The sequence below is a fragment of the Mesocricetus auratus genome, unplaced genomic scaffold, assembly GCF_017639785.1.
Source record: "Mesocricetus auratus isolate SY011 unplaced genomic scaffold, BCM_Maur_2.0 Super-Scaffold_6723, whole genome shotgun sequence".
Taxonomy (NCBI): Eukaryota; Metazoa; Chordata; class Mammalia; order Rodentia; family Cricetidae; genus Mesocricetus; species Mesocricetus auratus.
In genome coordinates this window covers 3,327-19,319 of record NW_024429183.1, presented here as the reverse complement: position 1 = coordinate 19,319, position 15,993 = coordinate 3,327, and the positions used below count along the sequence as shown (strand labels likewise).

At 42.1% G+C, this 15,993-nt stretch overlaps 1 protein-coding gene across 1 annotated transcript in view; it reads right to left on the bottom strand.

The window, feature by feature from the left end:
• Positions 1 to 15,629, bottom strand: part of LOC110339687 (homeobox protein Mohawk) — a gene marked incomplete at its 5' end in the record, with an annotated part of 56,983 nt that extends 41,354 nt beyond the window's left edge. The window contains 2 exon segments of the mRNA XM_040735013.1: positions 14,725 to 15,060; positions 15,476 to 15,629. Coding sequence (XP_040590947.1) covers positions 14,725 to 15,060; positions 15,476 to 15,629 — 490 coding nt within the window.
• Between the last annotated feature and the right edge of the window lie 364 nt (positions 15,630 to 15,993).

The following is a 15,993-nucleotide window of genomic DNA, read 5'->3' as shown; positions in this document are numbered from 1 at the left end:
TTTCCAGAATTAAAAAAAGGCAAAATATTTTCCAATTCTTTCCACACGATGAGCAGTGTAAAAGCACCAGAATGACATAAAATTATGGGCAAATCTCATGAGGTTTTTGATGTAAAATCAATAACTTGAATGTTTACTAACACAATGGAAGTTCAATTCAGAAATATAACAAAAAAATGGTATAGTGTGGTGAACTGAAAAAAATCCCCAAGAATTCAAGGACATTTAAATATAGGAAAATTATAAATGGAACATGTACCACTGTGCTTGCTGAGTGTGGGTTTCTTTACTAACTATTCTAGGAATGACTAAGAAATTCCTTTACTCAGTAATTTCCTTATTATTGGTTTCTGATAACCAAAAGCCTTCTACAAGCCTATACTTAATGGTAAAATACAAGAAAAATTACATTTAATGTTTGCTATCTAATGGCGTTTTGTAGAATCACCAAGATGACACAATAAAAGGAGGGGGAGGGAGAGGAGAGGATACATACAAAATGGTATCTGAACAAGATATACAGTGTGCTTTGAAAGCCCACTTGGCTATAAGAAAATATTACAAAATACAATAGCTTTTATAAATGTCAGTGTTAACATTATAACATATAACTGGCAAAATTACATATAATGAAACAATTAAGAACACATAACATATCTAGTAATTAACTTCATGAGAAATATGCGAATTATATGTAAAGTATGAAAACTTATTGAATATCATAAAAGCTGACCAGGATAAACACTTCTTAGTGGGGAGACTTGATATATTAAAGACAAAACTATTACCCAAACCAAATGCTAATAGTCATGCTAATATTCAAAGTGATAGCAAATTAATTTCTAAAAAGAAGATTTTTTAATGGAACTTGTCAAATTTACTAAAATGTTCAGCTGGAAATTGAATTTTTAAGAACCTAGATGACAATATCTTGAGGAAAGATGAAAATGGATATATGCTGTCAAACGTCAAAATGGTCTATGAGACCAAAGTTGTAAGGGTGGTCTGCTCTAATGCATTGAATACATTAAGTCTGATCAAGTGCAGTATCATCTAGAAATAGGCATCCTACTGAAGTTCTTATGTAATAAATGTAGCCTTTTAAGTCAGTTAGGAACTGCTACCATAGTCAGTCAATTGTGTGGGGGTAAAAATACAAGTTAAATACCAGCACTTGGGAGAGAGAGGCAAGAAGACCAGGAGTTCAAGGTTATTCTTGTTAATATAGAGAGTTTGGGATTATTTGAGACCCTGTCAAAAATAAAACCAACCCAGAAAATAAATAAAAGAGTAAACAAAGAAGCCATGTTATTACCTCATATAATTTACAAGAATAAATCCTAAGGATAGATTATAAACTGTGTTATACAATGTAAATATTTAAAATATTAGAGAAAACAGAAGCAGGTATCTATAAACTTGGGCTAGATCTTTCTGAAATGACACAACACACAAAGCCCCACGATAGACATAATGAGCCTTTGAGCCCCCAAACCATTCTTCTGGCCCCATGTCCTCCCATGGTGGGTAACATGGTGGGCCTCTGCCTGTCCATTTCTCTGAGCTCTGTGTTTCCTTCTCTCCTAGGCCTTCCGCAGAGCCACAAATTTTCAGGAGTGTGTCACTTACAGATTGCATCATCGTGTTCGTTCACTTCACCGCAAAAGGAGCTAGAGGCTTGGGTTCATAAAGGGGCTTACCTTAGAACACACACCCACTGCTGGCAGTTCTGGCTCAGCTGGACTTCCTTAGCCTCAGACATTACCTCTGCTCTTTCAGTCTGTGACCTACAATCAGGTCACTGGTTCATGTAAAGTAAGGAGCTTTTAGCAGGAGAGAAAGTCTGGGCCTTGTGATGTTGTTTTCCAAAACTCAGCAGAGTCTAAAGGTGTTTTAAATACAATAAAAATATCGATTTTTCTTGGAATGTGTCAATGGAGCCCCTTTTTGGGCCTTGTACACTGTTATTTAATAAAGTGAGAGATAAGTGAGCTTGGGTGCTGGCTTAGCCTACTCCCTGGGCTCCTCTCTGGCTCCTAGAATGGCTTAGACTCCAGGATGGAGTAGGAATGGTGCTTGAAAGTGGGCAGGATGTCACAAAATCAGAACGATGAGTTTTAATACTTTTTTCTCCAATGAGAGGAAAGTTATTGCATCTATAAATGAAATTTCATAACTTCAACTATAGTAACAGTGAAATAGTCCTGAAATATCTTTTAGCATAGCTAACCATTACTATTCCAGATGATTTGTGTTTATATTTTCCAAGCAGAGTTGAAGGGTGGAAAGTATACTTTAAGAAAAATCCTCTTGATGAAGAAGGAAACAGGTGAAAGAAACTGTGGTCTCCATGAGACGTGAAAAAAACAAAATCCGGATTGGGGATATATTTCTTAAGAGGCCTAAAATGAAGGAACCCGGGAGGCTCAACAACACCTGAAGTAAGACCAGCTGTTCTCCTGACACAGCTGTGACAGGATCCTCACTCCAGCTAGACAGGTGTAGTGGCTCACGGGAGAGTGGCCGGGAGGGAGGAAGCAAAGCCCTGGAGATGGAACCAAACAGTGAGTGAACATGGAAAACAACAATATCCTCAGGCTTGGCCTCAGCTCCAACTCAGGACAGCCGTGTGGGCCGCAAGCAGCCACGCCGGCACAGCCGTCAGCGTCACACCGGGCTGAGACATCACAGCAAAGGCCCTTGGCACCCAACGACTTCTGGCCTGGGATTTTACATTTAGAAATGTAGGACGTAGTAACACTTAAGGAATTCTTGCTCTGGCCAGATAGCCGTTCTTTTTTTTTTTTTTTTTCTTTGCCTTGAAGCCATATGACAAATGATTCTAAATTCCACATTGCCTTTTAATGGATCTGCTGTCTAAATCAATGTGGAAGCTGGAAGGACAGCCTCTGAATTCTGGCCCTTCAGAAAAGGGCACATTTCAGGGTCATAATGACAGTCTTGGCAGAACAGGGCATTCCTACTCCAAACAGCCCTGCATACTGAGCTTTGTCCACCATCGCGAGTCTGGCTCGGCTGAAGGGACAATGCGTTCTTCTTCGTGCACAGGCGGCTGTGTGAACGCGCAAGAGCAGTCTGTCCCTTGGAAACCTCACTGTGTAGATGGTCATCTCCCAGCACTTTTCAGTGTTTTAAGTGTGTCATTTTCATATTGAGTTCTTTGTGTTTTCATCTTAGTTTTTACATTCACAATACACTCCTATTTGCATTGCTGTTGCCAAACAATAACTCGCTTCTTTATTTGAATGGAAACTATTCAAAGGCAAAATTTGTTTTCTGACAATCATCTGTACAGGTGCTCACACACACACACACATACACACACACACACACACACACACACACACACACACACACACACACATGCATGCACACACTGTTGCCACCAGAGATGTTTATTTCACTCACTGAATTGAAAATGTTCCAAATATCAGCAGTGAGGCAGTTTTTAACCCTGTCTGCAGTCCAGCAATTCTGGAAGATTCTGAAGTGCACCGAGGCTACAGGGTCAGGGGGTAAGACACTGCCTAGTGTCCTGAAGCAGTAAAATTTAAACTTCATCATCATTCTCTTAGACTCTGACCAGGAAGTGTTGGTGGAGTGCTCCCAATCTGAGCTCCAAGTTTAACCTAATGGAGTGCTCCTAAACAGACCTGAGAAAGTGCTCCCAATCTGATCTGACCTGCTCCTTCGTTTGATCTGGGGAAGTGCCCATAAGGAATTCCTTCACAGAAGCTCAGGTGTCCTGAACTGCTTCATCCTGCTGGACCAGAAGAATGTTCATACTTCACTTTTCTGACTGAGACGTCTCAGGCTTGTTGGAGGCAGAAGAACAATGCTGTTGATGCTTAAACATCTAAGTAGCAGCAAACTGGGATGCTATTAGCACTGGAGTTTTTCCTGGTGTTGACCTCAGGCTTCCATGATGTAAAGGTACACAGAAGATGGTACTGGTCACTTTCACAAGCTACTACACTCTCCCATGTGCTCAACATCTGTTGCTGCTACAAGCAAGTGCATGGGTGTACCTCACAGAGTCTTGCAGCCACCACCCTTAACTACTGGTGATCTTCTACAAACCATTCCTTTTCCTCTATAACTGAAGATCATCCCCAGGTACCAATGGTCCACCACAGCCTGCAATTGATAATGTCAACAAGACCATTCCACAATAGTCATTAAAAGGAGGAAACTGGATCAGCAAGAAGGCTCCATGAATAAAGCGCTTGCCGCTTGAGTTTGAAGCCCAGAATGCACATAAACATGGAAGGAGAGAATCCAGTCCACAGAATTGTCCTTTAACCTACACACACTCCCCACACATAGCATACACACACTCTCTTACAACTCTCTCTCAAACACACACACACACACACACACACACACACACACACACGGCACACACACTCTCACACATACACTCACACACTCTCTCTCACACACACACTCTCACATGCACTCTCTCTCACACATACTCTCACACAACTCTCACACACATTCTCTCATACACAATCACACTCTCACACTCTCTCACAAATCTTACACACACACTCACACTGTCACACACTCACACACAATCACACGATCACACTCTCACACACACTCACACTGTCACACTCTTACACACACACTCTCACACACACTCACACTGTCACACTCATACACATACACCTCGACTTGAGTATGCATGCACATCCTATCACACATAATGATAATACATGATTTTTAAGATTTTCAATGAAACTGGTAGAAATGTGCACCCACTCACTCTAAATTCTCAGAAGTTCAACATTAATGACTCAAGAATTCTTAAGCAAACACCAATTAAGCACCTGGAATTACCCAAAATGATCAGACTAAGCAATTCGTATCTAAAGGCATCGTTTTGTTCCCATGGTAGCACCCAAAGTCATTTTCTAATTATGAAGTAAGAGATGAGATTTCGAAGGTCCTTTGGGAAAGTCCATGAGCACCTGCCCCTTTAGTTCACCACATGGAGAGAAGCTAAAGTTATCACAGAGGACCGGTTCAGTACATAAATGCTATTTAAACATGCCACCCTCCACCAACCTGAAAAAAAAAGGAAAAAAGTTCTGAGAAACAAACAACAATACCAACTGCCTAGGGCAAACAAGTTTATTCCCCCTTTGCTTCCTGGGAACTCACAGTTATCAACGATCTAATAAATCATAAACAACAAAACATGCGGCCTTAAAACTTCAAAGGGCCAAACTATTCGGGGTTGGCAGAAAGTGGATATTTACAGAGTAAAGCTTTTGTAACACCAACACTATACAGAAAATTGCAGGCAGAAAAATACCTATTGAATTTTAGGAAGTAAGCAGGGAAGCAGTAGGGGAACTACCTGTAACTAATCATGGAATGGGGATGGAGGGAGGCGGAGAGACAGGCAGACAGACATAGGGGTAAGGACGGCGTAGGGCACACACCTCCATGTTCATAAAACAGAACATCTTATTTTCAGAGGCAGTAAACATTTTTTACATCTTCTTCAGTCTCAGGCTACAAAGAGGTGTCAATGTCCCTTATTCAGTCTCATCCATGTGCAAAAAAGTTAAAGTAAAAACCTAAAGTTAGAATTGGTGTGGGTTATTAGCTTATATTCCTCATGCATAGAGTAAGGGGAAAAAAAGACTCTTTACACCAGGGTTTGAATTTGGCTTCAATTTTAATGTCATTTAGAAACCCCAGGGAATGAAAAAGTCTCTTAGTGGAAATGCTGACACAGTCTTTAACACAGTGACATGGACAAGCACATCCAAGGAACTGCCCAGGAGGTGACTGGCCGCTGCAGCAAGTTTGAGCATCAGAAACCAGTCACATCGGATTTGTTGACAGATGCCAGCAGAAGAATCAGGGCAAAACACAGAGAATGCCTCTGCAGGGCCAAAGTCTCCTACTCATAAACCTGTCTTTACTTCCAGTCTGGAGCCCACATGGACTTCTATGACTGTTAAGACCATGTCCTGCAACAGCGACCCCTCCACCTGACCTAACACAAATGTAACCAATCAGACACACCTAGCAGGGTGTGACTGGAACTATCAGTCATCAGACGGCTGGTGAAGGACTTCATAGAGAGGGGTGATGGGTATTGGAGTTAGTTCTCTATGCACAGGAAGAGAACGTTTCTTTTCGAGACAGGGTTTCTCTGTGTAGCCCTAGCTGTCCTGGAACTTGCTCTTGAGGCCATGCTGGCCCAGAACTCACAACGATTTACTGCCTCTGCCTCCTGGGTGTTGGGATTAAAGGCATGAGGCACCAAAGGCAGGGCCAAGGAAGAGAACTTTAGAGCTTGGACAAGGAGGAAAGCTGAAATGCTGGACAGAGGAGGTTGAATGTCTTTTCTGTGGGATGAGGGGGGTGGGATCTGATGTGGAAAGAGGACTAAGGACATCACATTAAAAACAAAACAAAAAAAAACCTGTCTTAGTAGGGAAATCCATAAAATGAATGGCTTCTTCATTGTTACACACAGAAGAGAGGAGAAACATAGGTTTCTGTATAACTACCTCCTATTTGAAAATGTAAGTTGGGGTAAGGGGTCTTTACACCCAGAAGGTGTGAACTCTCAGCTATACCCTCAACCCTGAACAGTCATTCTTAAAAAGGCAAAACTTTGTTCTGGCTTCTTGTCAACCCAAATAGACAGAGTCCTGTTGAATGGGTCTAAATCTCACTTTGTTTCTGAAGACGTGCCTCCGACTATGTTCTCTGTGATAAACGTGCCTGATAGATGCATCCTGCATTGATGGACTTGCTTCAAACTAGCTCTGTGCATATGTCTATCTGTCTGTCTGTCTTTCTGTCTCACTCTCCCTCTCCTACCTGTGCCTCTTCCAGTTTTTCACAATGGGGGAGACATTTTATGTAACTCCGTTTATATTTTCAAGTGAATCCATAAAGTTGATATAAATTCAAACATTAATTTGTTTAAAATTTCCCACATAAGCTCTGTGAGTAAGTTTTGCAATGATGGCTCTTAGTGAATGTTTACTAAGAACCTACAGATTATTGTCTGTGGTTGTCATGATCTGATGCAATGGTCAGGATGTCTATAAGTCTCATTTGAAATATTAGTGCTTTGAAATTAGCAACTAGGTAAGTTCTGCCTTTCAAAAGCCATCAATAAATCATTGCTCTTTACCCAAAGAAGTCAGGGTCCAGTTAGGGTTGTAGAAAACCAAGAAAAGTTAGAATGACTTTTTAGAAGCTCTGGGGGGATAGAAGTGTGGCTCAGGGGTAGACCATTTGTCTATAGCCAAAGACCCCTTGGCTTGATCCCAGCCTTGAATAAGAACTTAATGGAGCTCTCATAGGAGGCAGGAGACATGAGAAGAGAAAGGAAGAGTCCTTGAAACACACCTCGCATGCAGAGTTTAAAACTATGGCATCAGAGGAGAAGATAATTCTGTATTTTTACATGTATACTTAAATTTCTGCAATCTTGAAATTTCATTCATGGTGACTACCTCCTTCCCAGGTGGTGTTTGATAGGTAAGGTACAAGGCTAAAAACAACTGGATAAACTTTCAGCTATCCTTTAAACACCGCTGACTGTCCTAGAGATAGGTGATCTCATTATGTTCTGCTGTAGTCTATCACCTGCTGTTACCTTGTCAGGAAAGAGTTGTTTTAAATAATCCAAAATGGCAAAGCTCAACAAGAAGCAGGCACGTTACAATACCAAAATAATGATGATGATGATGATGATGATGATGATGATAGAACTAAAAAAATTGCACAAAAGCAGAAAGTGGCTAGCCAAAGCATGGGGCTCCTGGCCCTCACACCCTGATGCGGGAATGACTGTGTGCGCAGGAGACCCCCAGACAGGACAGACTAGCTGCTGAAGAGAAGCACTTGGCAGTTGTCAGACCCATAGTGTACTCCCAAGACGTGAAACCAGGAGTGAGGAGTCACCCCATGCTGGCCCAGTGGCTTGCAGGGTTCACTAGCACGCCTGGACCTTCCTACAGACACCAGCTAAAGTTCTAACACACATGAATGTGCAGGAAACGAGAGGGAAAAGAAATCTTATCCCTCCAAGCGTCACCTTCAGCTAAGACAAAGACACTCAGAAATGGCAGCTGGCCCTTATCCTCCACAACCTGCTGTGTACTTCTTCAGCAACCCTACTACCCAGCTCTCATTTGCCTCCAATTCTGCAACTGTGACAGGCAGTCTAAATAGTTCCTGTATCTCAAAGTGTCTGTCCCATGTACCAAGAACATGGTTTCTTTTCTCTCTTCGTCAAAAATTTCCCCTTTTACTGGGGACATTCACCTCAGTGAAGTGCAGGAAAGGCTAAACATGAATAATTTACATCACACAGAAAGAAGTCCCAGAGGCCTGGATGTTTTGTCTAGGACAGATGTGACTAATTAAGTCAGCTTAACAAGATGAACTTGAGATGCTCGGCCTCTTGGGAGCAGGTTACAGTGATGAGTTATCTACCGACAGTGGGCCGTGAATGTCCCAGTCACTTCTAAAGAGGTTCATTTGTGTGCTGTGAACACTCCCACAGACACACACAGACAGACACATCCTTTGTTCCCCAGTGAAGTGGAAAGCAGAAGTCCTTAAGTTTTATTTCTAGGCTTCCCTGATATCTTCTAATCACCACACTTAGAAACTTCTTTCCTTCTTCCCATACAGAAGAAAATTCAATAGATTTGGTTTTGCAGCATAAGGCAGGCTTAAATCCTCTAGGCAAGGAGGATGTTTTTGTTTTTCTTTTTTTGTTTGTTTTGTTTTTTACGAGACAAGGTTTCTCTGTATTGTTTTGGAGGCTGTCGGTCCAGCCCGGCCTCGAACTCACAGAGATCCGCCTGCCTCTGCCTCCCGAGTGCTGGAATTAAAGGCGTGCACCAACACCACCCGGCTCAAGGAGGACTTTTTTACAAGGTGACATAGTTAGTTGGTCTTGTGTGGGGAACATGAGGAAGAGAGAGGAACAGAGAGGGCATAGGGAACAATGATGTCTAGAGACCTTTACCCTGATGCCGCAGATCCACCTCAGCACCAGAGACTTGGGTGCCACATTGTATCAGAAATTCACTCCAGCAAACATCTGAAAATTCCTACTTGTTAACCTAATATGCTGAAATAAATAGCTGTTTTAAATCACAGAATTTCTTCCCATGGACCCACTGAATGACTGCTTGCCTTCAACGTCACTTAATTGTGTTTAAAACATTGGGGATTCTTGTCAGCTGTATTGGAAATATTTTGGTGCATATTTACTGAGGATTTGTTATAGCTTTTGGCATAATGCCCAAGTCTGCAGAATACAGAGAAATAATGTTTACATAAAAACCAGCAAAAGATTCGTGCATTGATGGTTTCTGCTTCATAAGCCACCTATTCTCCTCTCCTTCTCATGACTAACAAGAATGGGCAAAGCCAGGAGTGGTGGTGCACACCTTTAATCCCATCACTCAGAGGGCAGACAGGCAGATCTCTGTGAGGTTTAGGCCACTCTGGTTTACAAAGGGTCTGTCTTAAAAAGAAAAAAGGAATTAGTGAAATAAAATTTCACCAGTGCCCCACGTTCCATACAACAACTTTCATTCCAATTCCTGATTCCATATTCGTAATGAAGTATATATTCTTAGAGAGAGAGAGAAAAAGGCAGGGAGACATAATTATAAGCACTTAGCCTAGACAAATGAACAAATCACACTTACAGTGTTCTTTTTAAAATGGAGCTCACATCTTTGTTACAGCAAGGTGAGGTAGGAGTGTGAGTGAATATCAGATTTCAAACATTTCCGTTCTGATGAGGAAAGAGACATAACCAGATGGAAATGAAGGATTTGGCTCAGATGCCAGGAAGCCACAGCGGTCACTCAGAAAGCATTCAGGGTCCCCTGTGCTTCTGTTGCCACGTGTGGTAACCTGGCTAGGAAGGTGCTACCGCTCAGCCCCACTGAAGATAGCCATTTATTGTTTGGCCTGAAACTTGGCACAGAACTTTTAGGCCCTTGACCTCTCTCTCTTGATTATCCAAGCTTAGACATTAAGGGAAAAAATCAGAATGTTCCTTTAAAGTTTACACACAAGCATGAAAAAGTTTACATGTCTAGGTTGCTTTCTCTTTGGCTGGATAACTGAAGAACGGGCTTTATTTCTAAAGAGCTGGCAGATGAAAGGAACGGTGCTTATTATGGATGAAGCACTTTGGGAATGGTTTGAGAAACACACACAGCCCGAGTATCTCACTCTGAAAAGCGTCAGCTACAGGCATAGTGTTCCTTCTAACTGTCCTGTCACTTTTGAAAAGAACACACATTTCCAAACTACCCAACATAACTGGCATTTTGCAGGCACATGATCTACTTGCTTTCACTGGGTAATGTCATTCAATGTGTTTATAAGAAACAATCTTTTTTTCTAAATGGACAGTTGCTACCTAACTCACCTCATTAATTGCATTTTTCTTCAAATCACATTTGCTGTACCTGTATGTGCACATTTGTATTGCCATAGATGCATGCCAGGCTTCTGTAGTTTGAATAGCTTGAACTGTAAAAAACTTCCAGCCCACTCAGTGCTCTATATCATGAAGAGATTTTTATATGATCTTCATCTGGTCGGGATTAGGATTACATTTACATTTTTTAAAAACTGAAGCACTTGATATAATTTTAAATGTTCCAGAAAATGTGCAAAACTTAAGACTTACTTACTCAAAGTTTGAAAAAAACAAAAACAACCCAATAGACCCATCAATTCATAATTTGGGGGCACTAGATTGGCTAAAAACCTGAATTTTTCCATAGTTATTTGCCATTTATAAAAATTGCTTACTTGCTGGGGTGGTGGTGGCACAAGCCTTTAATCTCAGCCCATGGGAGGCAGAGGCAGGCAGATCGATGTGAGTTCGAGACTAGCTTAGTCTACAAGAGCTAGTTCCAGGACAGCCTCCAAAAATCACAGAGAAACTCTGTCTCGAACCACCCCTCCAAAAAATTTCTTACTCATGAATTCATCATTTATTTTCAAGGCCAATATCAGTTTATTGCATATACACAGGTATAGACGGTATACTGTCAAAAATTGTTCACAGCAATTCATGATGGTGGGTGTGTGTTTATTTTAACTCCTTCCTATACCCAGTTCCTGCTTCTAAGGCTGTTTTTGTATTTCTGTATGTCTGGGATTACTGTATGTGGGAGCTAGAGATGCAAATTGAAAAATGTTGAGTCAGCTCTTTAAGGATGCCCTGACACTTTTGGGATAATAATGCTGTCCACATCTGTAGACACTAGAGGAGATTTCAGGTTAATCAGTCAGAAGGCTGTACTCAGTGTCCTATTGTGGATTCCTTCCTAAAGCTCTACTGTTGCCATGTCAGGCTCCTCAACAGTATTAGTTTGCGTAGAGGTGTGTGGTCCCCAGAGCAGGGCCAAGTGTATCGTCACTACTCAGTAAATGATTGGGAGTAGTGGGTTAACTACTCAGTAAGAGTTAAGTAAATGCCATTAGTTCAAAGACAGGGACCCAGTAGTCAGAGAAAAACCTGCCATACACAAGCCACATCTGTATTACAGGAACTGATGTGTAGGTAGAACCTCCAGATCTCCATCTTCTCTTTCTACAATCATATGCTTGGTGGTCCTAAAAGAAGATTACTTTGGTCATTTCTGGTAATCTTTCTAACTTGATCCCTGTCATACAATATTCCTTGAAAAACCCGAGTTTTATAATGCAAAAAAGACTTAAACTAAATCCTACTGGAAAAGCCTCATTGTTCTCTAAAAGTGTAATTTAGATATCACATCTGCCATGATGTTGGACACATGGTACTCAACAAATTCTTGGGGAAAATACTATTATTGTCAATGGAGCAAATGATTGGTGGTGGAAGGAAAACTACAAGCAATGCTAGGTGGTAAGAAAACTACAGACAATGCTTGGTGTTGGTAAGAAAACTACAGACAATGATTAATGGTGGTAACAACTACAGGCAAGATTGGTAGTGGTAAGATAACACAGGCAATGCTTGGTGGTGGTAAGGAAACTACAGGCAATGCTTGGTGGTGGTAAGAAAACTACGGCAATGCTTGGTGGTGGAAGGATAACTGCAGGCAATGGCTGATGGTGGAAGGATAATTGTAGGCAGTGATTGGTGGTGAAAGTATAACTACAGGCAGTGATTGATGGTAGTAGGATAACTACAGGTACTCAATGGTGGTAGCTACAGGCTACAGGCAAGTAGTGTAACTATAGGCATTGATGAATGATAGGAATAACTGGTGGTTGTAGGATAACTGCAGGTACTGATTGACAGTGGGGTAGCTACAGGCAGTAGTGTAACTACAGGCATATTAATGGTAGGGTAGCTACAGGCAGTAGTGTAACTATAGGCATTGATTAATGGTAGGGTAACTATAGGCAATGACTGGTGGTGGTAGGATGACTACAGGTGGTGGTGGGTGGTAGTGGATATAACCATAGTGCTGGCAGAGGCGCCCCTCTTGGAACCTCTTGCAAGGCTCTTCTGTGCTGTTCAGTCAGTGCTCAATCATTGTGTGCTCTTGGTTGGTTTTTTTCATCTGTGGTGTAACTGGCTAGGCAGAGTGCTTTCTTGTCTCCAGATCTAACATTAGATTCATTCACTGGTGTTTCTAGGAGTCAGGCTGCATTAGTACCAAATGTAGATCTCACCTATCCCTTCTTCGAAAAGTAACCCTGCTCAAATACTCCTTAAAAGCAAATCTCTCTAAGTTAAAGTCAAGATAGAAATATTGGCCAACCTGCTACTCCATCTGAATGCTTTGGACAGGTAGAAATCAGCTGAATATTTCTGGAATGAATATAAAAATTTCAAAGCTATTTATCAGCCCCACTTGTACTTTCCAGGAATGAAAGTGGAATTTTCAAAGTAAGTGAATCCAGGTTTGTGTTTCTCTTTCTGAAAATGCTGGCACGTGTGTTAATTTATATTTACTTCCTATCACTTCTAGCAACCAAAGTATGTAAAAAGAAAAGATGGTACATAAAACATTTGCGCAATCCTCCACTGTATGGATTACTCATAAAGGGAGATATACATCCTTTAAATATTGTTATCATCAGGCAAGCAAAATGACTCAGAGGGAAAGAAAACTTGCTGCATAAACACGAGGACCCAAATTCAGATCCCAGCACCCACATAAAAATGCTAAGCATGACGGGTCATGTGCCTATAACCCCAGTGCTGGCGTGTCAGAGACAGTAAGATTGCTGGCTACAGACCTAGATCCTGGTCCAATGAGAGACCAAATCTCCAGGGAATAAAGCTGAGAGCAGTAGAGGAGGGCATCTGGCACACACAGGCCCACACACTGATGTTCACACAAGATACACGGTGAAGAAATCAACACTGTTACCACATCATCATCATGACAACCATCCTGAGTGAGGTAACCCAGTCACAAAAAGACAAATATGGTATGTACTCTCTCCTATATGGACTTTAGACATAGATCTGTGGAGTGCCAGCCTACAATCCCACGGCCAGAGAGTCTGGGAAACAGAACTTTCATCCAATGACTGATGGAAGCAGAGGCAGAATCCCACAGCTAAACACTGAGCTGAACTCAAGGAACTCAGTAACAGAGAGGGAGGACTGATGAGCAAAGGGGTTAAGACTGGGCTGGTGTAACTCCCAGTAACAGCTGACCTGACAAGGGTTAGCTCTTGAATCCCAGACTTGTAAAGGGAAGCTTTTTCCTTGAGAGGAGCCTTCCCGCCAGCCTGGTTCTAGAGCCACATCAGTCCCAAGTAAACACACAGGAGACTATATTAATTATGAAGCTGTTGGCCTTGCTTGTTTCTTACTGGCTAGCTCTGGCTTACGTAATTACCCCATAATTGTTAATCTAAGTATTTCTCTTACTGGAGAATAGTTCCGGGCTTCCTACCCCATGGCGTTACATCTTGACTCTCTGTGTTTCTCCTTCCCAGAGTCCTTCTGGACTCCTAATCCCACGTATCTTGATTCCCTACTGGCCAGCAGTGCTTTATTGACAAATACACAGGACTTCCCCCAACACAGACTGATGCCTGGATATCCAGCATGGGACTGATCAAGACCCCCTGAACGTGGGTGTCAGTGAGGAGGCCTAGGCAATCTATAGAGCCTTGGGTAGCAGATCAGTATTTATCCCTGGCAGACAAATGGACTTCGGGTGCCCATCCCACAAATAGAGATGTACTCTCACCCTGGACTCTTGGGGGGAGAGTCTAGGCCCTGCCCTGGATGAAATGATAGACTATGGACACTCCCATAGAGGCCCTCACCTTCCCTGGGTAAAGGAGGGGGTATTGGGGAGGTTGGTGGAAGGGTGTGGGAGGAGGGGAGGGAAAGGGAGAGGGACCTGGGATTGACATGTGAAGCAACCTTGTTTCTAATTTAAATTTAAAAATAAAAATAATTAAACCCCAAAAAATTATCAGGAAGGTTGAAGTCTCTTATCCTTACTGTTAGAGAGCAAAATATCTCAGGCTGAGACCATCATCTACTAACAAATACACCCATCGCCAGTTTAAAACCAATCAAGAGCTTTGTGTCAGAATTATTTACAGCACTCAATGTATCTTATGGCTTTCTTATATGTTATAATAAATCCCTCTGCCACAGGTTTATGTCTGTCTCACGCAGGTCACCGTAACTACAACAAAGCCTGGGCTTACCTGTGCGGTAGACAAAGTTGCCTTCAGTTTCTGATGATGATGGAGACACCAGCTCTTCCTCAAATTCATTGGAGCTAAAAGATCCTGAATGGTTCCTTTGCCTTGTTTTCCCCATCATGGCAGTGCTTGTGGCCATGACATGCCTCAAAGAGTCGTTAAGGTAACGGTTCAACAAGCTGCTCTTGTACTTGGGAGGTGACACATAGTCCTCGGCTGCCCTTGACTCTGATCTCACTCCAGCTTTTATCACCGAGCTCTCCCCTTTAATCACAGTGTGATGGGCAGGGGTGCTGTAGCCTGCTTCAGTCATGTGATTTCTTGGGGGATTCTCTCCATCTGAGGGGAAAAAATGTCACCAACTAGTACTTGCACATACTTTCCCTAGTTGCTCAACTGTCACATTTAGTCATTAAAAATATGCACAATGGAAGAACATATGCCATATATAAGATTATTTTTTATACGTAAGACTTTTAGGTAAAAGGAAACAGGAACCTATGTAATTGTTCCATAGGGTATTTGATTTTAATGTAAATGCTTGCCCCCACCCCCATGTCAAATCTATAAACAGAGGAAATAGCTATAATCCCTGTTGCTTTATAAAACTGTAAAGGTGAGGTTACCTAATGCAATAAAAAAAAACAGATCTGTGGTACTACACTATTTTGTGGGGTCAACCATTAAGACGGCATCTAGGGTGAGCTTATTACAATGGCAAAGCAAAGGCAGGAAAATAAAAACCTGAACAAACCTTCAGAGCAGGAGTCGTCGCTGCTCACGCTGAGCCGCTCGGCATTGCCCTGCACGTACTTGTTGTATAACTTTATTCTTAAGGCCCAGCTTAAATCTGGCTGACGAACAGTGTTCTTCAGCCGACGTCTAGCATTAGCAAACCAATTTGACACCTAAAACGGCATTAGTTTTTCAATTAACAAAGCATTAAAGCATGGAGATTATGCAGTTACTTTCTCTTTAGGAGTCCAAGACCAGAGTTGCTGCTATACACCTGTGGTCTTAGCTACCTGGAGGTGAGGTAGGAGAATCACTTAGAAGCCAGGCTTCGGGTTCAGCTTGGGAAACAGTGGGAGGCACCATTTCAAAAGAGAGGGAGAGGGGTAAGGGAAGGGAGAGGGAGGATGAATGATGCGAGAATCCACAAACACGAGTGGAAAAGTTAATGGTGATGTTGAGTCGACCAACTTGCGTTCCCCTGAAATTTTGAAAACTAAGACAGCTTTCTGAGGATGTGGCCGTGTGTCTTGTTTGGGG